The sequence below is a fragment of the Tripterygium wilfordii genome, chromosome 23 (assembly GCF_013401445.1).
Source record: "Tripterygium wilfordii isolate XIE 37 chromosome 23, ASM1340144v1, whole genome shotgun sequence".
NCBI classification, from domain to species: Eukaryota; Viridiplantae; Streptophyta; class Magnoliopsida; order Celastrales; family Celastraceae; genus Tripterygium; species Tripterygium wilfordii.
Window position 1 is genome coordinate 3,857,532 of NC_052254.1, and position 24,952 is coordinate 3,882,483.

The 24,952-nt window shown below is 35.9% G+C and overlaps 3 protein-coding genes across 4 annotated transcripts; 1 reads left to right on the plus strand and 2 right to left on the minus strand.

Annotated features, from left to right (window-relative positions):
* Positions 1–2,882: 2,882 nt before the first annotated feature.
* Positions 2,883–4,475, minus strand: LOC119993627 (auxin-responsive protein IAA29-like). The gene is made up of 4 exons (XM_038840829.1): positions 4,053–4,475; positions 3,681–3,955; positions 3,498–3,582; positions 2,883–3,199 (listed from the first exon to the last, which is right to left on the minus strand). The coding sequence occupies exons 1-4, from the start codon at positions 4,292–4,294 to the stop codon at positions 3,151–3,153; spliced, it is 651 nt and encodes a 216-aa protein (XP_038696757.1). The 5' UTR covers positions 4,295–4,475; the 3' UTR covers positions 2,883–3,150.
* Positions 4,476–10,056: 5,581 nt separating this feature from the next.
* LOC119993319 (transcription factor MYB82-like) lies at positions 10,057–11,106 on the plus strand. Its single transcript, XM_038840395.1, has 3 exons — positions 10,057–10,156; positions 10,247–10,376; positions 10,471–11,106. Exons 1-3 carry the CDS (start codon positions 10,057–10,059, stop codon positions 10,916–10,918), a joined length of 678 nt encoding a protein of 225 aa, XP_038696323.1. The 3' UTR covers positions 10,919–11,106.
* A 206-nt stretch (positions 11,107–11,312) lies between these two features.
* LOC119993318 (TBC1 domain family member 17-like) lies at positions 11,313–22,412 on the minus strand. 2 transcript variants are annotated; one of them, XM_038840393.1, is made up of 16 exons: positions 22,228–22,412; positions 21,928–22,101; positions 21,754–21,805; positions 21,556–21,663; positions 20,354–20,438; positions 19,873–19,927; positions 19,071–19,472; positions 18,103–18,180; positions 16,817–16,876; positions 15,909–16,007; positions 15,682–15,792; positions 14,796–14,867; positions 14,584–14,700; positions 13,882–14,031; positions 12,768–12,868; positions 11,313–11,839 (listed from the first exon to the last, which is right to left on the minus strand). In XM_038840393.1, the coding sequence occupies exons 1-16, from the start codon at positions 22,288–22,290 to the stop codon at positions 11,512–11,514; spliced, it is 2,055 nt and encodes a 684-aa protein (XP_038696321.1). In that variant the 5' UTR covers positions 22,291–22,412; the 3' UTR covers positions 11,313–11,511. The 2 variants fall into 2 exon arrangements, with proteins under 2 accessions (XP_038696321.1, XP_038696322.1); XM_038840394.1 differs by lacking the exon at positions 18,103–18,180 and having other exon boundaries at positions 22,228–22,410.
* Positions 22,413–24,952: the final 2,540 nt, after the last annotated feature.

Below are 24,952 nucleotides of genomic sequence, written 5' to 3' on the forward strand. Positions count from 1 at the left end.
TTCAAACAGTTAAGTTCAAATACCAAGCAATAATATTGTTTACATGTTAAGAATAAAAAATAGGAATACTAATTTATCATCCTCTCCCTTCTACCCAAAAATTTATTGACAATTTTATTGCGTACGCGAACCGTTGTTCTATCTTGATATAGATCTTCCCCAACATTAGAATCTTCAGTTGATCCATCTTGGAGGGAAACTACTTGAATCATCACTCATGCATATAAATTATGCATCATTAGTTACTTACAATCGACAAAAAGTTATGAAGTGTCATTTATGCAATCAATATTTGAACTTGAGTATTAAAGAGATTAAGATGATATTTTTCTCAATATGGGTAATTTATTCCTAACCATTCTAAAAATTCTCACAATGACATTTTAAAAGAACAAGTGTGCGTGATTGAATACCTCATGAGGTTCTATTATTCGATGTCCACTCTTAAAAGAAGATAAATGATATTTCTCATTTTTATATGGTGCGAGATAATCGGTCCTATGAGAGTAACCCACATTCACTAAATAGGATTTTTCATGTTCCAATAGGATCAATGTAAGCAAATTAATTATATACTTTAAATAATAGAAACAAGTTAAGTTAGGGGAATTTATCCATACTTGGTGAGAGTTTTGGAAAATTCAGGGATGTTGTTGTTGTTGTTGGTTTTTGTAAGACATGTGCATCATACGTAGATCCTTCCCAACCAATGAATACAAAAATATATACATCATATTAAAATTACACACTACCATTACATCTTGTGTTGTGATTCATTTCCTCTCAATAAAACGTCATCTAAAAACTCCATTTGGAACAAAATGAATATGAATTCTATCAATAACGCGAACACAATATTTAAAATAATATTGATAATAATTGATATCCGGGGTCATTCTCAGGGATCGTTTGGTAAGTAATATTCAGTAGCATATCAATTATTTGCTTACCAAACAACCATTTTGTGACACATAATTATAGACAATTTTAGGATAATAAAGTTAACATTTCAAAATGGTACTCACATGAACAATTTTGTAACAATTACAAATTTCATGACCAATATGTCCCTGTCTTATTAATGAAATGCCGAAATTAACCCCGTGGGGAAGTATAGTAAATTGTTAATTACGATTTTAATACGATTTTGCTAGAATTATGTAGTAAATTATTTTAATTACTTTATTTTCTAATTAATTAAAAATATGAAACAGTTAATTTTAAATATATATAATTATTTTAATTATTTATCTTTATAAATATATATAAATATATAATTATTTATCTTTATTTTCTAAATTATTTGTGATCTATTTTACGACTTTTTTTACACATATTATAACTAAAATGCATAATACCTAGTTTCTCACGACATTAAATCATCAATCTTAAAATATAATTGTCATGCATTGGAAGACCAAGACCCTCAAAATGCCTATTTAGGATCCAGTGTAGATGAACTCTAACAGGCTATCTGTTCAACAAGGGCTCTTAAATGTTGAAGGATGACGTGGCAGATTATTCAGGGAATGATTAGGATATTTATGCAAGAGAAAAGTGACGTGGCTCTGTCTTGGCCGCGGCTACTCGTCGGTGTCGTTTTGTTAAGGGAATATTAAGCGTAATCAACGAGGACAAGACATTAATTCATTTAATTCTTTCATTAATCAAATGAAGACTGAAGGGTGGCATTGTGAACTCAGTTTGATTTCATTTGCGGGGCCCACACAATTTTAATTGTTCTGGTTGTCAGATTTCCTGAACTTGCCCGAAATAATTAAATAAATTCAGCTAATTATTTATTACTTTGTCTATTAATTGAACCCTGGTCCATGAATATTGAATAGCTTCAAAATCTTCATTTTGGTTGGGCCTACTACAAAGGGGAATGGACTCATGGGCTGAGTTGAATGATGGACTAGAAACAGGTAAGAGCAAACCAAATAGCCCGATTACTAGTTTGTCGTTGTTACACGCCGATGCCAGCTTAGCTTGGTTATCGCTCGTGTATTTTTATCCGGTGAGCCTGTGGGTAGAATTTGTGTGCAATTATGTGAGTGTATGTGTGTGATGTGTCGGAAAAAAAGAGAAGTTTGTGGTTGTTGGGCCAAGTTCAAGTGAGCCCACTACAGACCGCAGTGGCTATAGTTATTATATTTTCCGCTTAATGTTTTCATATATAGTTAGGTAAACTGCTGCCAGCATGGAGCGATCAAAAATGATCATGTTAAATGAAGAAAATAATGCTATGAATTCATTTCATAGTTGAAGGAAACAAGAAAGCCTAGTTATATACTGGGCATTTGGTTCATAATTTGAAGGAGAATAAGAGTGTGATTCCTAATTCTCTTATTTTCTTGAGTTTTGGGAGCGCGAAATCCCAATCATTTCACCTTTTATTCTCCATTGCGGAGCATAAACTAAGCTCACCAAAATAGTGAGAACGGATTATTCTCACTTGTGAAAATGGACCATAATAAGAAAAGACTATTTGAGACTATTTTACTCGTATGTTGAATGAATAACAATCGATAAATATGATCTTGAAAGATAAGAGATAATAAACATATATCTTTATATTATTTTTAAAAAAACAAGAAAAAGGTATTTTAGAAATTGTAACATTATAATTCTCATGCTTATGTTCACTCTCAATTTCATAACAAGTTGGAGTGATAAGAATGTTATGTATCACACTGATAACCAATGTTCGAATTCCCCTCCCCATTAAAAAAAGAACACGTGACGATTCTCACTTTATACTCACCTCACACCAATTATCACACTTAGCTCACTCACTTTATTCCACTGTGAACCAAATGCCCTGTGTATAGATGCATATGAATACAATTAATCACAATGATTTTTCATGTGCAAGAACGGAAACACAATATCATTGACGCTCTATATCCACTGCAAGATCATTCACAACCCATACTGAACTATGAAAAACTCATATGCAACAAAATTAATACAACAATCAAAATCCTCGTAAACAGTTTATAAAACATAAAGAAAGGTAAAGTCATTTCTTTTCTTCTATAGAAAAACTTATGCAAATCTCATACACTAGTTACTTTAATCAGATCTTGATCAATTATAGTTATGTAAAGTTGGATTATGAAAGCAACATAAACCCAATATGGTTTTCTATTCTCTCCTCAGCAATTTGAGACGTTCCACTGACCCAACAAAAACCCTGCAATATCAAAAGAATTTCATAAGATCTCTTAGAAGGTGCACAATTCATGTCCATCCTCGATTTAGGGTATGCTTAACAGGGGCATTGGCGGATGTCGGGGAGGAGAGGGTTTGGAAACATTCGAATAAAAACAGACATTTTTTTTGTATGGAAAGGCCCGAACCCTCCGCGAACGCTCCTACCAAGCATAACTTACTTATCGGGGGTGTTTGGTAGAGCGTATGGCCCCAGCTTATAAGCTAAATTTTAAGGTGGCTTATAAACTGTACCAAAAAGATACATGGTATGAACGTACCTCCAAGGAACATGTTCATCAGCAAGTAACCAGTCGCCTTCTTTGTCCTCATAAGCAAGCATATAGTTTCTATAATTATCATTGCCTGCAATTCCAAACATTAAAAGATCAGAAATTAAGACAGACAATCACAAGTTACAACTCCTTATAATCTTAAATGTCAAGTTTCTTGAGGGCACTTACATATATCAAACATGCTAAGCAGAGTGTCTGTAAGTGTTTGATAAGAATGATGAAGGCTTAGATCAATTTTTCTTGCTATGCCCACTCCTTCCAGCTTCACCTTCACATACATTGAGTTCGATTGTAATCTACCATTGAAACTGCCACTGGTCTCCTGTGTCATTGAATTAATCTCCTCACTTTCTCTGTCATAATTGTCGCGGAAAAGCTTCTTCTTCTTCCAACAACACTTGATTGGAGGCCACCCCACCAAGCTTCCTCCATTTCCATCATCACTACACAATCAAATGCTCCAATTCGTTAGCTTTTTTCAACTAAGAAAGAGAAAGACAGAGACAGAGGTAGAAAGTGAGAGACAGAGAGGGAGAGTACTTGTTGTTGGTTACACAAGGGGTCTCATCGGTGTATTTGCGATCATCATCATCCTTATTCGGGCTGTCATTCCAGACCAGAAGCTGGAGCGTTCGAGGCATTTCCTCATGAAAAGCATCATCAAAACTGCGCTTTTTCCTGTAGCTAGAATCGCTCACACTAAAATCAGTAGAGAAAGCTGGACCCAATTGAACCACGTTAACTGGATTTCCCGGAAGAGCAAGACCCAATTGAAGCTCCATTATCTAATCCAACTCAAACACAGAATGCAGAAAGCTTTTGTAAAATCGCTAACGAGAATAAAAAGAGAGGGTTCGTGGAGAGTATGCAGACAAGGTGTTTGTGAAATTGAGTGTGAGAGACAAAAGAGAGAGTTTTCGGATTTAAGCAATCTGGGTGTCTTGGTATTTAATAGTTAAGCGAGAAAAAACAAAGAAGGAACAAGGAAGCAGTGCGGGGAGGGAAGAAGACAATGTGTAGGCAACGAAGGCTAAGGTGTCCACGTCAATGCCGACCAACTTGTCCCTAGATGTTCCCCTTTCGCTATCTTTTCGATGCACTATTTCAACGCCCCGTCCCACGTACAGCGCTGAAAAGGTCATTTTGCTCATTTCTCTCTGTCATAATGTTCGAGTCCTACAAGGACGCGTGTCTCATAAAATAATTGAAAAAAATCCTGCTCAGTGTGTAATTTTGACAATCTTATTTTGTTTTTGAATCAATAATTTCACACATGTTTTTGTCTATTATAATTGGACCATTATATATATAATAATATGCACATATATTATACATATTATATGCTTCTAGAACATATAACAAGGGGGGACATATCTTTTGCAAAATTATTTATATGAATTATAATTAATTATAATTGGTTGTTCTTTTTGTATGTCCAGTGTAGTTGGGAGAGGGAGGGAGATGATCATGGACAATGCAACTGAAAACACAGATGTTCCTATGTCTTTCCCTATATAAATATAATATATATATATATATGCCAATTATAATATAGAATCAAGAAAATTCTTGTTCCCAATAAGTCCTTTCTTGTATCCTATGCTTTGTATCAATGTTTCCAATGCAGTGTTGTGTGTCCTCCCCACTTTTTTTGGCCTTTTCTATGTCCTCACGTAGGTATAGCCGTATAGTGCGTAGTCCCAATAAATTAATTAGATTTTAAAAATAGAGGTCACGTTTGGTTCATTGTAAGCAATGTATTGGGAAAAATGTGGGATCATTAAACGAAATTCAAGTTTCTGTTTGGTTTGTTTTATGCTTTTATTTTTCAAAAAGGGAAAATAACAATTTTTTCCTATTTTTTAGATAGATAGCCAAATATTTTGGATTATTTTCTGTTTTTTTTTAAATAAAAACAAAAAAAATACATGAAAACAAACATATCAACACATATCCTAAAATTTGTTTTCTTACCTTTATTTTGGCCCAAAACTAAACCCAACAATGCAATATACTGACATACAAACCAAACATACATCCAAAATGATAAAGATCACAAACAGTTGATATCTCAGTTATCTCAATTATTGAGTTACACACACATGATCCAAGTGATTTTGTAGGCTCCACATGTCTCACATGATACATATAATAATCCTGTGATAACGACTTAACAATTGAGATAACTGAAATACCACCTGTTAATAACCGTGTAAAACAAGAAATATTTAATGGTATTGGCATGTCACGTCATATATTCATCGTTTCACTACAATCAATGGGATGTTTTTCAAGTTATGAATAGTTGTGAATTTCAATCATTCTGAAATGTTTGATACCCCTAAAAATTGATCCCAAAAAACCCTTATTTAATGTGTAGCGTTGGATGTGAAGTGTACCCTATATGTGTTTTTAATCAATGACTATTTTAATGCCACATAGATTTTGAGGTTTTTTGAGGGTCACAAAATAGAGAATGTAGCATCGTGGGTGAGTGAATGGCATGAACTATTAGGTTGAACCACTAAACATCTTCTGGCAAGTGCAACACTTCACATTAATTATCAAAACTTAAGTTGAACAAGAGTGAGACCACACCATGCGGACTTCACGTGATTTGCCCGGACGACCAGGGAAACCGGCGGCAGCCACTACGTGTACGCGGTGCCACCCACTTCCCATCGAGCTGGGTCGAGCCCACGTGTGCCCTTCGTTTGATTCTAGGCCACCCTTGTATTTGGGAACCTGAAATTTAACAGATTTTAAAAGGCAAAAAGATATTTTTAGTCCCTCAATTATGGGATGAGTTTCATTTTTGTCCCTAAGCTTCTTTTTTTCCATTTGGGTCCCTCAACTATTGAAAAGTATCATTTTTGTCCTTTTAAGTGAGGTTGAAGTTGGGAAAAACCTGATCTGACGAATAATATGATGCCACGTAGGATTTTTCAATGGTCGGATTTATTCGAGGGATAAACATGGTACTTTCCCATAGTTGGGGGACGAAAAAGGGAAAAAAAGAGAGTTAAGGGACGAAAATGAAACCCGACCAATAGTTGAGAGATGAAAAGTACTCTTTTACCGATTTTAAAATTGGTTTTGATGTGTCTTGTTTCTCTCAACAAAGAGTTCCTCTTAGTTTGTTATAAACATAAGCACTACTCATATCAAATATATTGTGTAACTTGAGTTTAGCGATTCTCATCAGACTGCGCGACTTTATTCTTCCTATGCTTAGGCTCAGTAAAATAACTCTTCAAGTGATAGGAACTTGGGTTATCCAAGCAAAATGGGACTTGACTAGTCTTAATTCTCCATAGCGCTCGTGGGCTATGTTATGTCAGATCCAACAAATGGACAGCAAGAGGCACTTCCAATTGAATCGAGAATATGCTCTGATATCATATTGAAAATCTAAGCCCTACTCACATTTAAGATATCATCCGATCTAAATTTATCGATTCTTGTAGATATATAGGACCCGCATGATTTTGTTCTCTTTGTATTATCTTAATTAATAGTATTTAATTAGGCTCAAGAAAAAGAATCTTCAAATGATAGAGACTTGGATTTTTTTTCTTATAAATCCACGTTATCACTTGGGTTATCCAAGTGACGTGGGACTTGACAAGTCTTGACATGATTAAAACTAATATTTGATTGGTTGGCTTTTCTTAATGTATGTGTATAAATATTGGTTATTACCTAATGTTTGATTCATTCCCATTTTAGATTTAAAGTAAACATGTGAACATACTTGTTCGATGAGCATTTTTTTTTAGCCTAGTCTTTTGGCTTATATGCATTTGAAAAATTATCAATCCACAAAATAAGCCATTATGTCCATATCAAGAAACATTAAAATCAAAACGTATGGTTTACCTTCATGAGAGTGAGAGAAATGAATAATCAATTTCCAAAGCAAGAAGACTTGGTGGTTGGCTGGTAGTTGTGACTTTGAAGTCTCATTGTGGGATTAGGGTTTCCCCACATTAGACTAAAACACAAAAGCATCTTCTTACCGACGGGACCATACCACCTCTCTCTCTCTCTCCCCCTCTATATATATATATATGTGTGTGTATGTATGTATGTATGTATGTATGTATGTCTTATTCAATCCCTCTCTTTGATTCTCTCTCGATCTAAACTGTCTATTCTTTTGGACTTTTTGATTCATTCTCCCCCACAAGCGAGGAAGTGTGGATGAACTACAGAGGACATTAATGTCTTTTTCTCTCCAAGCTTGGTAGAGAATTCAATTCATGTTTAATGGTGGGTTTGCATGTTTGATGAGAAGCAATAAGAACTGGGCCAACACTAAGAGGACCATTGAAAATCAAGTCTTGTCAAGATTTGGTCCCCATGCATTATGTGTCGTGCTTCGATGGTGTTGGTCCAGGGTAGGGCACACCAGGCTTGACCCATCACCCGTCCATTGCCAGACTAAACTTTAAGAATTGGCCTCTATACAAAAACCTACCTTAACATTCTCCTAACATGACAAAACTTCCTTAGCCAGCTGCTAGTGTGGGAATTGACTCAAGAGAGAAGTTGGACAAAATCGTAATTAACGCGAATTCTAGATCTGTTATAAATATAATTAAGTTTTAAGAGTTTTTTTTTTTTTTTTAACGATTTACCGCTGAAAGAGAGAAGAAAAATAGAGAGTGAGATACTTTAGAGAGAAGTATTTGTCTTCTTGCAAGGTGCGAGTTTCACTCATTATAATTTTCTCTAATATAGTGAATATGGATCTTAAGTTTTTCTCGAACCACGTAAATCTCTTGTATTCTTACAGATTCGCTTTGATTCTTAATCTCTGATTTGCTTGGATTTTAATATAGTTAATCTTTGTCTATTTCTTTGATTTTAGTACAACAGCTAGCTAACACATGAATGATGTTATAATGATAACCTAATTGGGCATGTCTCTTAATTCCTTTTTGGCTTAGTGGGCTTTAGTAGTCCAAACAAGCCTAAAGTCCCTTACCTAAAATCCAAGCCCAGCCAAGGCCCAGTTGGCAAGTTCAGTTCCAACTAAAAGTCTAAAACTATCTCAGTTGAGGATCTCAACAGAAGTTTATGGGCCCCAAAGAAAAAGAAAAGACAAAAGAGAGAAAAGGCCAAAACCCTAGTTTAAATTTTGTAACAGGGATGAGCACTCAAATAAATCAGAGATCCCTACAAACTACAAAGAAGTGGTAAAAAAGGAATGAGATTATTGCTCCTAAAAGCCAAAAGTAAAAAAGCCACCAACCTCCACCTGATGAGACATCATCTAAACATCAACCAATCTCCAGCTAATATACCCACCATATATATAAACAACTTCATGTCTTTATGTGCAATGAATCTATCCGTACATGGGAAATCTCTACCAAGAAATATATGGATGGCGGGGACATGCCCTAATAAAAGTAGGGCAGTCCCCCTTGTAACAACAAATTTAGGTAGTAAAATTTTATTTTTTTTTTATTTTTAGTTTTAGAAATCATGATAAATGTGTAGTATTCATCATGATGAACTCAACAATGTATTTTTTTTATTCGAAGTAAAAATCAAATTTAACACGAAAAAGACATGACATTCTAAATTATCGGATATAAACTCAAAATATTGAACGTTTTGATCACGATGAATTTGATTTTTATTTCGAACAAAAAATATATTGTTATATTCGTTATGATGAATAGTTCACATTTATAATTTTAAAAATTACGCTCGCCTTGGCACCCAAAATATGTACACATATATATGAGTTTTTTTTCCCCTTCATATTTAGTAGTGTGACATGTTTTATAACACCCATTGTTGTCATCAACGTCATTAGCTCAATAAGTTAATGACGCTGGTGCGACCAGTGTCATTAGGGTAAACAATACAAGAACACTAGTCACATTAGCATCATTACGCTGAACCATTATCGCCATGATTGTTTATTTTTTTTTATTTTTATAAATGATGCTATTAGTGCTACTAATTTAAGGTTTAGGGTTTAGGTAATTTATAATGACGCTACTATCAATGGCGTCATTGAGAAAACATTACGCTCATGATGCTACTTGGAGCAACGTCAAGTGTTATTGTGGGAATAAATTTCAAATGGGTGCTACATTGGGAATTTGAGATATAAAGCATTGCAGTGCGCTAAATAGGGGGGGGGGGGGAGGGGGACTCCACATATGTATGCTTGTCATGTGGTAGGACTCACCAAATCAAAAGCTGAATTGTAGAGATAATGGTGCACTTAATATATGCAGTGGCTTTTCTTTTCAGGGCCGTATGTAAAAATGTCATAGAAAAAGCTAAAGGAGCAACCAGCTGGGAGGGGCCTGCATGATAATGTTTCACGAATGATTAATGCATATTCATGCACAACTGCGCGCCCTTGCAACAGTACTTTGTGCTAATAGATACGACACCACTTTCTTTCAAAGCCTCAATCATTCTCTACTCTTTTTCTATAAAAACTCTTTTATGTTGTTTGTTCTCTCTACTTTTATGTCTTAGACAAAGTAAAAGCCAAAGCTGATAGATCATAATGATGAGGAAATGCTTTTGGAAACCAGAAGAGGACTTGATCCTCAAACAATATGTTGAGACATACGGGGAAGGAAACTGGTCTACTGTGTCCAAGGAATCAGGTTCATTACTCAAGTGTACTTGGTAGGCAAAAAATGAGTATTGCAATGAATACAACAATCTAATATAAAGTTACTAAATTCTCCATGCAGGGTTGAAGAGGGGAGGGAAGAGTTGCAGGCTAAGATGGAAGAATTACTTAAGGCCCAACATAAAACGTGGTGCCATGTCGGAAGATGAAGTTGATCTCATCATTCGAATGCACAAGCTTCTTGGCAACAGGTTCTTTTCTTGACTAACTCCCTCAATAAAGCTATATCTTCATCTCCAATCTTTGTTTACTAACATACATATATATGTATGTGTGTATGTATAGATGGTCCTTGATTGCTGGTCGACTTCCAGGTCGAACTGATAATGAAGTGAAGAACTACTGGAATACCCATTTGAACAAGAATTGCACTCTCGGCAAGCGAAGAAGTACCATGGACTCAAACAGCCCCAACCACATTAAGAAAGATGACAAAAGGAAGAGAAGCAAGAAACTCCGAGACGATACGAGTCCAGGAAGCTACAATGAAGAACTGGAAGGAAAGAAAGAAGAGAAAACAGAGAATGCCGTTGCTGATATTGTTACCTGGATACAAGATTCAATGGGTTTCAACACTTACCCTGAATCTCCAATAGTGCCAGACCATACTGTCACATTTGGGTTTGAAGGCGAGCCTTTTCTTGCCAACTTAGATTCATTTGTTTTTTGTGAACCATTTGAGTTCAGTGGAAAGGACATATGCCTGCAGGAGACCGACCTGTTCATTGCATGAGAAGCCATTCTCATAATCAAGGCAGGTTGGTCGTTTTTAGCAAGTAACAAAACCTATGGAGAGACAATCCCCATATGGAAGGATGAGTCTACTTAGTTTTTTTTGAAATAGAGGTAGCCGTACTTGGCCTTTCCTACATATTTCACTCTTTCTCTATGACAATCACATTTTAGACAGTAACATAAATAGCCATGGGTTATCTCATCTCTTTCATACAACACAAAACAAGTAATCTCGACAAAGCAAGTCACCTCAAGAAAATAGCACAAGTTCACGGCCAAATAACAGTAACTTGCTCCTTCGGATTTGAGCTGGAACAATGCTCGAGTCCCCTCTTATGCTAATTAAAAGAAATATGAATTATCGAAAAACAAAAAGAAACCACATAATTGCAGACTATGTTATGGCAGTAATGATGTAATTGAGACTTCACAAATACCGGCAACACAACACTGGTTCCATTCAATGGCTAGGAGAGTAAATGACAATTTGTTTGCTGTGTTGTATAGCTCAGATAACTTAATCATACAAGGCAGTTAACGTACAATCGCCATAGTCAAATGTGAATAAATGGCTAATAAACCATTCACATTTCACAGTACTTCATCATCTTGTTGATAATATAGTAAACCATCATCAGCAGGCAATGAAGGTGGAGTTCCAGGTGGTATGCAAGCAGCACCATGCTCACCAGCACATAGGCACAGAGCCTCAGCATCCTTAAGAATTGCATCGAGATCAATCTGAAAACTCAGCTCGTTGATGAATTTCAAGAGTGTATCGAAGTCCATCTGCTCCCCCATTATCTTGTTACGGTAGCGCTTCAAGATTGCTACACATACGTACAAGTGTAGATGCTCGGACAAATGATGCGTCCATAAAACTTCCCATAAACGCATTGTTTTCTCATACTCAAATTCCCTGAGGAAAGTAATAAAATCACATCAAGAAAAATGTCCCTAAACCCTAAACACATAAACAATCTAACATGAAATATGTTTGTTGCACATGCAAGCATGTCCCTGTCATTCACTCAATGACAACAGAATGTAAATTGTCAACAGATTTATAAAGCATCCACAGTGGTAACAATGTCATCCAGCCCTCCAAAATCATTCTCTCTCTTTCCTTCTCTCCTATGTGGCACAATTTAATTGGGTGAGTGGGTCTCACAATGAACACTATTCATCAACACTCCATACTCATTTTATCTATTTTCTCTCTCTTCCTTTTAATCTTCACTCTCTTCCTTTTCATCACCTCTCTCTTCACTATTCATCAACTATATATATACTCCAACTCTCAAGTATCATTTTTCCACAACTAAATTTTCAAGTGTCATTTTTCACCCATTGTGTGCATGTAGCGCTATACTTATCAAAAAAGTAACATTTCAAATACTTGAAATACACTCCATTATACCCATTGTGATGATATAACACTATACTTATTCAAAAAGTGTTGTTAACAATGTCAAATATAGCACCATTGTGGATGCTAATATGACTTCTGGAAACCACATTTGTAACTCACAAATCAAATATCAAGTTCCAAAAAGAAAGGAAGAAACGAACTAACCTCATGTTCATTTTACCATGTAGAACTTTTGTTACATTTTGTTCCATTCCAGCCTCTCCAATTAACAGAGAGGCTGTTTGGAAGGTTTAACGAATATCAAGTTTTATGACAGAAAATTATACATTTTCTCATGCAGGATAAGCTACAAGGGAACTCAACATTGAAGGCATATCTAAATACCATTCGCAGCATTCTCAAAGAAATAATTGCCTAATGAGGAATTGAAACATGGACAATGAAACATAGTAATGAAGAAATACATTAATCTAACCTCTTAAATTGAATTAGAACCCAGCGGAAGCAAAAGAAGTAATTCAAGCAATCATTCTGCTTGAAATAGTTATGCAACGGGACGTCTAGAAACTCCACTAGCTGCAACACATAAAAGGAGAACTAGAAGAGTAAGGACTTGTTATTACCAACTAGCAGAAAAACTTGTATAAAAATAAAGCAGAAAATTAAACAGTTCAACATAAAAGAGACATCAAAAGATTCAAAAGTATACGTATTGGAATGAAAATTCAGAATTGGAATATAATGAACCTACAATGCAAATGGGAAGCTTATTTCCTCTTTTTGGCTGGTAGTCCACCAACAAGAATAATGGTCACTAAATACAAAGAAGAATGCTTGTGTAGTTGTGTGCACTTACAAATTATAATTGAGCCAAAATGACTTCTGCTACAATCTCATACTCAAACCAGTTTTAATGATCACTAAGGTAACGACTACCCAAAGAATTATCTAAACAGCCATCCTCAGCATAACCTTGGAGAGGCCCTTTCTTTTTTGATTGTATGGCTGAGAAGAGTATGGGCCGACAGAGCATAAATACTTGTAGAAATAGGACAAGATGATAGATCCTATATCTCTTGCCATTTTTTACTAGCATGGAGGATAGAACAAGAGAGTGGTAAGTATCCTCTCTTGACCAATAGAAAGTTATAACTTCTTCTGTTTTAATGAATGCAATATAAAGCAGAATAGTAATTTTCTTGATTTTGTCTCTTTTTGTCTTATCCCTTTTAAAATTCCCTTGAAGAATCCCCCAAAAAATGAGAGGCGAACGAATATAATCCTTATTGAAAGCAACAGATTTTATATCATGGAATGAAGAAGAGATATACTCCTTTTACAAATATCCACAATTAACATCACCGACCACATTATTTCCACGACCCAAACATGAAACATGTGTAAGAATGTATTGTTTATGTTAGAAAAACTGATATTCCCCCCCTTGAAAACTTCTATCATTGTTAAATTTTTGATATTCGCAAGGAGAAATATATTAAAAGGTCCTGAATTGTATATCTAACACTCAGAGGAAAACAAACTAAATTGCATGAAAAGGGAAAGAGAGAGAGAGAGAGAAAGAGAGAAACCTTGGATAATGCAAAAAGTTGAGAATGCATGCCATTTTGGTCACGATTAAAATTGGGTCCAAGACGCCCCATCAATGCCACAAAACACCAAAATGCTTCTGGTTCATCCCCCATTACAAACAAAATTGGAGATAATAGATCGCTCATACCCTATAAGACAAAGGGAAAAGGTTTAAAAGAAAAATATATATATATAAGATATTATTACCAACAGTGCACAACAGTTTTTTTTTCTTTTTTTAAAAATAATTGGTGGGGTTATGCCATTAATTGTTTCAGGGGGATCAAACATTGCACCTTGTGCAAGCAATAAGGAGCAGTCAACACTATTCCAGCTCTTGCTCCTTAACTGTGCACACCAGATTGCAAAGGCATTTATTTGTGTCCCAGACATGGGAACACCAACAGGATGCCAGTAATAAATTTATAGTCACAGACCCCTGCCAGAATTAGAGAGCACAAAACATCTCTGGCATATATTCTAGCACAATTTCATTTATTACAACTACATCTAGAAAAGAATACCTACTTCAAGAAAAAAAAAACCCCTATAAGATGCCCGGGGGGGGGGGGGGAAGAATTGAAAACGCAGCAAATAGCCATAGTTATTTAACTTCATTAACCAATACTATGTAGATCTTTTTTGGGGGGTTGTGGGCAATCAATTTAAATCAGTAAAAACAGTACATGATAAGCAATTACCTGACAGTACCCCAGGTCGAAGTTGTAAAAGGAGTATGTCAAAAGGATATCACGTAAAAGATTCACATTTGGATTATCATCACCATCATAGAATGCGAGTGATCTATCAGTCCTAACCTGCATGAAGCATATAAAAACTAAACCCAAATTCTCATCTTAGAATTTAATTAATTATAATAATTTACTAAAAAGTGGTGAAACTTAACACGTACAACATCTTTCTCTATAAGTCCTTTCCTTTCCCTGAACTTTGTAAATCTTCTTGCCTGTTCATTCGAGATACTCTGTACAATAAAGACACAAAATATATCAAATCTTACAGATATAAGTCAAACCACAGATGAGTAAAGAACGCCTAGATATCAGAAGAGGATATATCAGAAGAGGATCATCAAGCAGTACCACACATTTTATGAGTCTAACTGCAGAAGACCATCAGCAAATGGTAAATTTTCCTGACCTGGGTAATGCTGCCAGCTTATATTTTTATATCCAGCATACAATTTGCCGAAATCTTTAGAAAGACATCAAAATTCTTTGATAAGGCGTTGAAATGTGATAAAGGAAACGATATTTCAATTGGTTATCAAATAATAAGTATGCTACTATATGACGTCCCAAATACCTAACTACCCTTATTCAGTAGCAAAAAAAAGATCTTCACTGGAAAGACAAACAAACTAGGTACAGTGAAATTTTATTATTTTTCCTCACTCTTTTAGTCTAAGCTACACACTGTTCTACAGTGCCATTTTGTCTCCAAATATCTATGAAGAGTTATACAAACTTTTAAGCTAAAGTAATCATGTCCCATGTCACACAACAGACTTCAATGCGAGCAACTTCTCACGCCACCAAGTTAAAATCACTTGTTACATATTACGTTCAGCTGGTTGCTTTATCGATCAAGTTTATTTTTGCTTTATAGAACATCTATTTGAGATACAGCTCCAATGAGCAGACCAGTTGGGCTTGCTAGTCAATGGTTTTGATGCAATGAGAAAGAAGATAGAACATTGGCTGCATACAAAATTTTCAAAGCAATTGGACACTGCCTAACTGAATCCCATTAGAAATCCCATGAAATTCAACACGAACCTGCCATTGGTGTTTTATGGTCTCATACTCTGACTTTTTAACGGATCGAAGAAATTCCCTTTCTGCATATGTCGAATCATATGAGTGGTATCCCAACAAAAATGCCCAAATCTGCAATCAAATTTTTCAAAGAGTTCTCTAAATAAGAATCACACACTTTTCAAAAGCCAAAAAAGAATACCCAAATTTAAAAAAAAAAAAATTTTTACTTGAAATTACATATGCACCTCTCTTCGTAGATTGTGTTCAACACCCCCATAGAATATTCTTTTTCTCAAGGCTTTTGAATCCATCACTCGCCCTTCAGAATCCAAGAAAGTGGCCCACTGCAAAAACCATCAAAATTTGTTGAAAATAACATATCAACATTCGTCATGAAGACTAAAACATCAAGACACATGCACTAAGAAAAAACTTCCTCAAATAACAGAATTACATCCACAGCTACTCAAAAGACCTCTGCGATAGCTAGCTTGAAAAGAGGTATTTAAATTTCAGGCAGGATCTATGACCCATGAACTCAAAGATCATAGCTTTTGTATTGGAGAGACCAATTGGCTGGTATAAATTATGTTGCATAAAGGGAGAATATCCTGCACAAGCACAGGCCTGGTTTACACCATTCCTAGTCCCTAATCTTGATCACGAACAAGTGGGTAAAATCAGGGTTGGTGACTTCAATTTCTGAGAAGTGCGAATTGTAATACAGGACTACCAAATTCAACGAGGGAACATGATCTTCAAGATGTTAATGCAACATAGACATAGTTCATTCACCTTTTCTTCTCTTTCTTTTCCCGCACACCCGTGCCTCAAATGAAAAGCTAATATCATATAATGAGTATTAAGAAATAGACTATGCACATTCATCTATATCTTGAACTAACTCAATAACTGAAATTGACAGCAAGATATCACCACCTGAATAAACACATTGCCTTAAAATTAGTACAATAAATGGGAGTTTCCTACTCCAGGAAATAAATAGAACGTACGTTAATAAATAATTTTGCAGCGTCAAAATAGAAGTGATAAAAGATTCTTTTCAAAAGGCTAATTCATAGTATATGTCGCAACACACACTTCATAATTAATAAAAGAATTGTGAATAATTATTTGCACTTATCCACAGTACCTCTTCTGATCCTAGTGGTGGCTGTCGCGGTTTTCCCCATATTAGTGATTGTTTATCGAGCTGCCAAAAATTAGAAAATTTGTTAATTTATAGGGCAAAAGAAAAAATGAAGTATGTGAATCACTTGAGGCAAAAGAAACAAAATTACACAGTAAAAAAGGGGGCAGGTGTAAGAAAAGAAAACAGGGCACACGAATGATGAACTTTCAGCAGAAATTGCACATTATCCTTCTATGAAAAAAGGTCACAACAAAAAGGGAGGCACATAATGGACCACAGTTAAATTTGCATCCTTAACAGAGCACGAGAATACATAGTTCAGCCATGAGATTCTGCCATGAGCTTGTAGGCAGTAAATCATATATTGTGTCACGAAAGTGGAGAATGAAACTCAAATTATGACAGACAAGGCCGAAATCTCCAAAAGATGACTGAATTTTTATTGGCGTAAGAAAAAAATGAAAAAAAAATCTCAGGAAGAACAATCAGCTAAAATGACATAAATACTGTAATCTTGCCCAAAAAATGAGTACTTCAATCATCATAAGCAAATAAAAAGGCACAACAACCAATTATTGTTATTACTATTTCTTTTTTTCAAAACATGGAACCTCTCCAAGGTACAAACACCCAACAATTATGTCAAGTACACAGTATTTCAAGAACATATAAAATCGGCTGGTCTAAAGACCACAAAAAGCAGCTTCGACAACAATTGTCTGGATGTATCAGTTAACTATTATCTAAACAAGGACTCCTTGGGCCCACTTCAGCAATGCAGCACAGAAATGCGACCCAAAATCCATCAAGACAGCTGCTCATCACCATCACATATGCCACATCTGACGATCGACAAACAAAATATGGAGTCATCCAGAAAAATAATTTCACGAAACCAATCTCTTACTTGGGGACGTTGAAACACAAACGTACTTCCGATCAAAGAAAGATGCAAAATTATTTAACGTAAAAATAAATCCAGTTTGGTGGCTGTTTACATGTGATCATAGTGATTTTGCTGGAGCTACAAGCAGGTTAGTATTCTACACATATAAACTATCAGATAAAACTCATCAACACAAAGGAGAGCAGATCCTACACTGTAGCGCTCAGCAAACCATCTTGCCATTCACTCCAGATCCATGACTGGCGAACAACAATCAAGCACACAATGGGGCAAAATATTACTGGACAATAACAAAATCATCAGCCATGGAAAGAAAGAAATTATAAAAGCATGAGACATAAAGCCAGGGACTAATATTAACGCAAGGCTTTTCTTATACCTCAACAAAATTTATTAGCTCAAAAGTCCCCACATTGGTGGCAGCTTCTTCACCATGTTTTTGTTTCCTACAACTTTTCTGTTTGAAAGGATAGAGGTCTGTATCAGACGGCCCAGGAATAGAATTCCCAATTTTTGCAATAACGCAAATAGAGAAACAGAAGGAGGATGACAAGAAGTTCCAGTTTTAAAAATAACATTGGCAAACAACAAACCCTAGTTATCCTAAACGATAAGGACATAAGGTGATGCATTAAAGCCTCTGCTTACAAACTACCACTCTTTTATATTTTGCCTTGCATCTCACTTACTTCCCACCATCTGCTAGATGGTTCAAAATGTAATCTACCTTATTAACAGTTTAAAAAATGAAGTTATCATACTATGATCTAAAGGCCAGATGAACAAGACACACACAGATAAATGGGATAAAGTTAAGCTCAGCTAAATGCTAAAAGTCCCCATCAATCACTGCAAAAGCCAAAAAAAAAAGGGAAAAGAAAGCAAGAAAAATTAACAGATAAAGAGCTGACGACATAGTAAAAATCATCAAATCAAGAGGGAAATGCAATGCAAATGGCAATGACCAGAACATTGTCGTCATGATCAAGTATCTTATTATAAATGGTGCACCTGCAATCATACTAATCAGAATTGATACAATAATGGACAATAGTGGAATGAAACTACAATTTGGAAGATTGGAAGATCCAGATATACCAATGACTACACATACCCTTAAGAATACATGATTATGACGTACATGCAAATGCTTGCAAACCACAACAATGGCACATAAAATCTTTCAGCAGTTTTTAGCAGGGTAAACCAGGAATAATGATAAAAATAATTTCCGAAAACAAACTGGAACTACTTCTCACTCAAACCCCCTTCCCCAAACAACCACCCAGAGAGAGAGAGAGAGAGAGAGAGAGAGAGAGAGAGAGAGAGAGAGGGGATGAAGATTACGTCGAGAGAATCCGGAGCAACAGGGATTTCATTCGGAACTTCATCTACAGTGATGGATGCCTTGTGTGGGAGATCAATCGGTGTATTGTTGTGAGTTCTCCTCTCAAGAGAACTAAAGCCATTGCTAGGACTGTCACCAAATAGTTGTGAAGTTGTTTCTCGGGCAAATTTGGTCACAAGAGAAAATTTTTCCAACACATTGATCGAGATATCTCGGGCAGGATCATGATTTCTTCGCCTCTGCCTTCCATTGTATCGGGAAAAACTAGCACCTTCATCATGAGAACCCCCACCACCCTTCTCCCGGTTCTCATGTGAAAGAGATTCACCCACTGGAGTGACTGCTGACTGTCCAGTTGTCACAGAAACAGCTCTAGGCAGCTCGAAAGAAGACAAAGTTCTCTGCGGAAAGCAACTTAGGAATGAGAAAGAAAAGCAGTTTCGGAACAATTTTTAATCATAAAAATAACAATAGATAAGTAAAGTACAAGTGAAAAAACAATATTGACCAAATATATCGTTCAAGTCCATCAAATCTGCGTTCAAATATCTAAGATAACTCAAGGAATAGGCCACAAAACTTAGCTTCTAACGTAGTAGTTTTCCTCTCTCAAAATAAACAGGGAAGAAAACAGAAATGAGACCGTGCATGTGCAAATCTGCATAGCACTTTCTTCGATAGAATGCTTCTTTAACATCAAATATTTAATTAAAAATGCTAAGAATGAGATGGTGTAACAAACACTGAAAGTGATTCTGACTAACTAGGGAACAAAAGAACGAATAGGAATACAGCACACACCTGCAGTGGACTTTGAAAATCATTCACAAGAAATATGTTTGCATCTTCTGCCGACCTGAAAGAAATCAAGGCAAAATAAGAACATTACAAGGACTGGAACAAACTAAGAACATCATTAAATTAATAAACTGAAGTTTGATATTGACTATTTTACCAGCTTTTGCTTATTTCTAGCGTAGAAGCAGGGTTAATAAGATTAAAAAATGCACAGTACGAGGTAAACATAAGCAACACCAAATTTGCCCTACATTTCCCTAGAGATGGATGCAGTCAAGAAAAGAAAAATATAAATGAATGATGCATTTAGTATAGAAAAATAGAGCTTAATCACCATCTCTTTTGCAGTTAGGAACATCTAAATATTTTGAGTTGTCACAAGTCGCAGGGAAGGGAAATGTGCTGCAAGAAGTGCAGCTTAGGGAACGCAGATGCTCGATGCATAAAAAAATGTGAAACTTGGGGAAAGAAAAAAGTAACCAACCTCACAAGAAAAACATGTTGCTTTATTGCCGCTAGGAATTCTTTTACTCCTCCATTGTAGAAGTATAGAGGAGGAAATGCAAGTCCTGCAAAAAATGACATTCTAATTATGCATATAACCACAAACATATGCACCCAGTTTCAATCTCAAAACACTCGATCCACAAAGTCAGCTACACATAACTTATGCGACCATCAAATGATAGAAATAATCACTTAACTACGAGAAAAATCATCGCCACTTAAATGTTTTACGACGATTAAAACTGATATCTCAATACACTTATTAGTAACTAAATGGTAAGTCAACAAATAAAGAAAGTACATAGACATGCAACGATTCGAGTTTAGCCAGTTATTTTTAGGCATGCCCTATGTACATCAAGAACCTAATTTGCTAAAGTTTTATATTCCGATTTATAATTTCACTTCACGCAGATGTCTTCTGCTGGGCAGATAGATTTACTAATCCAATATTGTGCCCATATCCAAAGGAAATACCTTAATCAAAGAGAATATTCAATTAATTACACTAACCACATGGAAATTATACTCCGATAGGCAAGGACCAAAGGGGAAGACACAAAAAGGAAAGGGTAATATGGGAGCAACAGATCAAGAAGGGAACGAGAGCCCTCTATCCATTTCTGTCACTTAGAAGGAAGGACAAGGAAAATGATATGGGTCTCACTTCTCAGTATGAAAAATCTATAAGCATATAATTCCCTTCCTTTTCCAACTATCTAGAAGATATTTCAAATGCTTTGGAAGCAATGCTCAAAATCCAACTTCTATGCTAACGAACCGCAGAAGTGGCTTCCTCACTTCCTTTTTCCCTATCCCTCTTTACATTACCTTTTATCTCTCCACCTTTGCTTACCAAATGAAGTGTTTGGTGAACAAAAAGTCGAAGAGAAAATACTTGATGAAGGGTGCCAATACATTGGATAACATTCTCCATATACTGATGATGATGTTAAGAAAATTTCACACACTTGGAGATTCAAGGAGGTCAACCACCATCACTTTAAAATAGAGAAGATCAATGTTAGAAAGAGAATCCAGAGATTACTAGCTGTATATTTATGTTATTACTACCAAAGCATGAATCATAAATGAAGAGTCAACTACACTGCCAAGTAAAAACATTAAATGGCCAGAAATTTATATACTGTCACAAGCAAAAAGATTTAGATTATTCACCTGATGCCAAGACAACTATTATATACTGCCATCCAAAAGCTGGATTGTGTCTACGAATGGAACGCATATCAGTGAACGGCAATGCCTTAATAGTGTATAGATTTCTATCTGCGGAGATGAAACCACAGAACGGTAATGAGAAATCGTGTTTGTTCTACATATGAAGAAATTTTATAAATTTAGTCCGAAGCTAACAACCTTTCTCAGACAGCTTCGCATTTGAGTTCTGCCCTTTGTAAGGAATCCACGTCTACCATGTCAAAAATAAACCTTTAAGAATCACAAGCTCAGCCAAGAAACACGAATATACATCTCCAAACAATATCCAAGGATAAGTGGAAGGAATTCGTCCAAAGAAGAAGTAATTGTTACCATAAACAGAGAAGAGCCTTGCTTAATCAACTTCAATCTTCCACTAATCCTCTCAGACGCGAACTGAGTCGGGTGAATTGTAACGTTATCCTTTGTATACACAACTTCCGCGCCATCAGGTTCGCTGGACGTGCTCTGTTTGCCGCTATCGCACCTCATCATGCTCGCCGATCCCTAACACAATTGAAATCGCACAAAAAAACCATCAAAAATTCAAGAAAGTATCGACATGAAATTCGATCATTTGGAAAAACAAAAGAAAATTCGAAGCAATCGTTGAATTTGGTGTTGAGTGATTACGTGCAGTTGAGACGCGGCGTAATCTGCGTCGTCTGATAAATCATGGAGCTCCGCTTCTTGCATCACTGGGGATTTTTGTTGTAGAGGGAATCAAGAACAAGAGAAAAAATTGCTTCGAGACGAAGGAAATGAGGGGAGAGAGAATTAAAGGACTAATTTCCAGATCCAGATTTGGGTAAGAGCAACCGATGTAGGACCCGAATGGGCAGTTTCGGGTCAAGTCTCAAAACTAACTCATTAAGTTTCCAAAAAGTTCAGGGATAAGATCCAAAATGGTCCCTCTACTTTGACAAAAGTGTTTTTTTGACCCCTCTATTTTTGGTTGTTAAAAATAAGCCCTTATAGTATGTGAATTGAAACATTTAAGCCTTTATGATAAACTTTTGTTAAATCGTTACTCACGTGGAGTAACGACACCATTAACTTATGACGTAGACATTACAAGTGGCACACAAATTACACTTAAAAGGAATAAATAAGCCCTTCAACTTTAACTTCAAATAAGCCCCTCTACTATTAAAAAATAACAAAATTGGTAAAAATGCTTCTCCACGATATTCACCCTCTAAATTCTTTTTTGGGGTATCTCCAATGATGCAACCAACTATAAAAACAAACCCTGATATGTAAAAAGCCTCAGACTCACCACTAACATGAAACAAAATTGTATAAACCTGTGACAGAAAATAGCTTCCAAAATAGCATGAATAACATCCAAAATGGCATAAATAACATCCAAATTAGCTGCCCCTTAACATCCAAATAATATCCAAAATACCATAAAAAATAGCATAAATAACATCCAAATAGTAGTCATAACATCCAAAATAACATAAAAAAAACATCAAACTTCTTTGACTTGTTCCTCACAACTACATGATCTATTGTGGGGGCACGATCTTCTTTGACTTGTTCTTTTCGTCGTCTATTACTCAAGACATTGAAGTCCCAGGCTGAAAAGAAGAAGAAGAAGATTTGTGTTAATAATCAAGATTATAATTAGAACATGTCCATAGACAGAAAAACATAAATAGTATTGAAATGACTTACATTGAGGATGGTACGACCAGATTCAGGGTTCACGTAAACTCCATGACCATATAATGGTAATTTTTTTTCTCGGCTTGGACTTGGGCCTACACTCCTTATGGTGAGGACTAATATAGTTAGATCTTGTTGCTGATGAAGTCCCTGCCTGGCTTCCTTGAGTTACAGCCACTGTTTGAGATGAATTTGTAGTTGAAGAACTCCTTACGTGGCTTCCTTGAGTTGCATTTGTAATCCTACTTTGTTGACTGCTACTAATGTGTTCTACTGTGTCACTTGATGAAGCCTTACTAGGACACTTGGTGTACCTACTATTGTGACCCTTTCCTTTACACACTTTGCATGTCATATTCCTTCCTTCCCTGGGAAACCTCTCTTTTACTTGAACCTCATCCATTTCCTTTCTTTTGTTTTTCATTGGTCTCCCTGGCATATTCCTCATCTTTGGTGGTTCCATAGGATCAAGTGAACTTTTAGGCCACCGGATACTCCATTTATTGGCTGAAGTGGAAGTTCATAGGCCTTAAGATATGTCTCTCTTTTGTTCCAATGACTTATGTAATCTTTTGGTTTCTGTCCATTGTCATATATAGCACTAATTGCATGGGGACGTGGGACTCCACTCAAAACCCATGAACCACATGAACATTCATGCTCATTAAGCTTCACAACATATTGAGCTCTTCCAAATTTCACCTCATATAAACCAGCACCATTCCATTCACATTCCCATGCAAGGCTATCCTTCACATTTGAGGATTCATGATCCTCCATCAATGTTGTCTCTCCCTCTTCCTCATTAGTTTCATCAATAAACTCATCATCACTATCAACATTATCTTCCTTCTCACCATTGCTATCTTCAAGCAAAGCCTGACACTTCCTGTACCTCCTCTCCTTCCTCCCAGCATCAAACAGTTCTTCATCATCTTCTAATGGGTTATCCTCTGGCAGGAGTATTCTATCAGTGTTATCCATTCCCTAAATAGATTCGCAAAGGAAACTGAAGCTCTCACAAAGAAAAAAAGACCTAGAAAACACAATGACTACACGTCAAGGGTGCATACTAGTAGGGGAAGAAGTAGGTGTCGAAGCAGGCTTGCTCTTTGTGAATGCAAAAGCGCGATTTGGAAGAGAAAGTGATTTAGGGTTTTGAACTTTTGGAGAGTGATTTGGGTTTTTTCGTTTTACACTACCAATTCATTTTCCACTTTTTTTTATAAATAAAATCCACTTCACAATTCTTATGTCATGTCATCATCCAAGTTAACGGTTATGGATGACAAGGGATTAAATGTTCTGATTTGCATAATATAAGGGTGTATTTTTAACAAATAATAGTAGAGGGGCCAAAAGGACACTTTTGCCAAAGTAAAGGGGCCATTTTGGATCTTCTCCCAAAAGTTTAAAACCGACTCACAATTTCCCAAAACGTTTATTTTTGTTGTTTAAACCAAAAATGGCCAATAAATTCATTATCTAATTCACTAATCATAAAAGAAAGAAGATATGAGTTATCATTTGGAGTAGTGTATGAAAGAGTCGTAGCTGATGTTAGAATTAATTGAGAAATTACAGGAGAGTTTATCATCATAATAGGTTTGTAACAGGGGTCCATTCTAAGTTCGTTCCTATTTGTCATAGTTATGAATGAACTCACTATCCAATGTGAGCTATA